Source organism: Phytophthora parasitica (assembly GCF_000247585.1).
Source record: "Phytophthora parasitica INRA-310 unplaced genomic scaffold supercont2.95, whole genome shotgun sequence".
Taxonomy (NCBI): Eukaryota; Oomycota; class Peronosporomycetes; order Peronosporales; family Peronosporaceae; genus Phytophthora; species Phytophthora nicotianae.
In genome coordinates, this window is record NW_008649081.1 from 1 (window position 1) to 751 (window position 751).

Consider the following 751-nt stretch of genomic DNA (forward strand, 5'->3'; position numbering starts at 1 on the left):
TAGCAGGGCACGAGCAAGTTTGGCTGAACCCGGGCGAGAAGATGGACACGCTCGAAGCGGCGCGCACGACAGCGATCGGGAGCACGAACCCGAGTAGTCTGGATGGCGCCAAGAGCTCGTGGAAGCTTAGTAAGGGTGATGCGATGGACGATAACGGCGAGTGGTTGAAGTACCACCAGCCGGCGACTGATTTGTATGGAAAAATGGAATTGGGCGTCTGACACAGGCAGCACGAAGGCCGAGCCGGGCGGTCACTTTGGAATTGGCAACGGCGGTCATTTTTGGAACTCGCGACGGCGGGCGACGGTGACGAACTGGACGAACTGGACGAACTGGACGAACTGGACGGACGGCACGGACGGCGGCACTGGCAACAGACTGTTCACGGCGGCGTGGTGACTGGTGGCGAGTAGTGCGAGTGGCGCAGGACTGCAACGGCGGTCCGAGTTTGCTGAAGACTGCGTTCGTGAGGGTAGGCGCTCGGGGCGTACATCCGAGTGGTTAAGTGAGCGTCGGCCGCGGACTCTACAAAGGACATCAGTACGACGCAAAAGGTGTACGGTGAGTTGGTGTCGTAGGAAGTGTTTGTATTGATTAGTTTGAACGTAAATAAAGTAGGTGTCGCTGTCAGTTGGACACGCACCGGCGCAGCGGACGCAGTTGTTCGCTGTCGGCCAGCAGGATTTTGGGACGCATATCAGCATTGTCGACGACCAAACCCGGCGTGCAGGGTAGAGGAAGACACGTTACA

At 58.3% G+C, this 751-nt stretch overlaps 1 protein-coding gene across 1 annotated transcript; it reads left to right on the top strand.

Moving 5' to 3' along the window:
- Positions 1 to 41: 41 nt before the first annotated feature.
- On the top strand, positions 42 to 413 carry PPTG_24439 (hypothetical protein; the record flags this gene model as incomplete). Its single annotated transcript, XM_008917191.1, has 2 exons — positions 42 to 169; positions 227 to 413. The coding sequence occupies 2 exons, from the start codon at positions 42 to 44 to the stop codon at positions 411 to 413; spliced, it is 315 nt and encodes a 104-aa protein (XP_008915439.1).
- Positions 414 to 751: the final 338 nt, after the last annotated feature.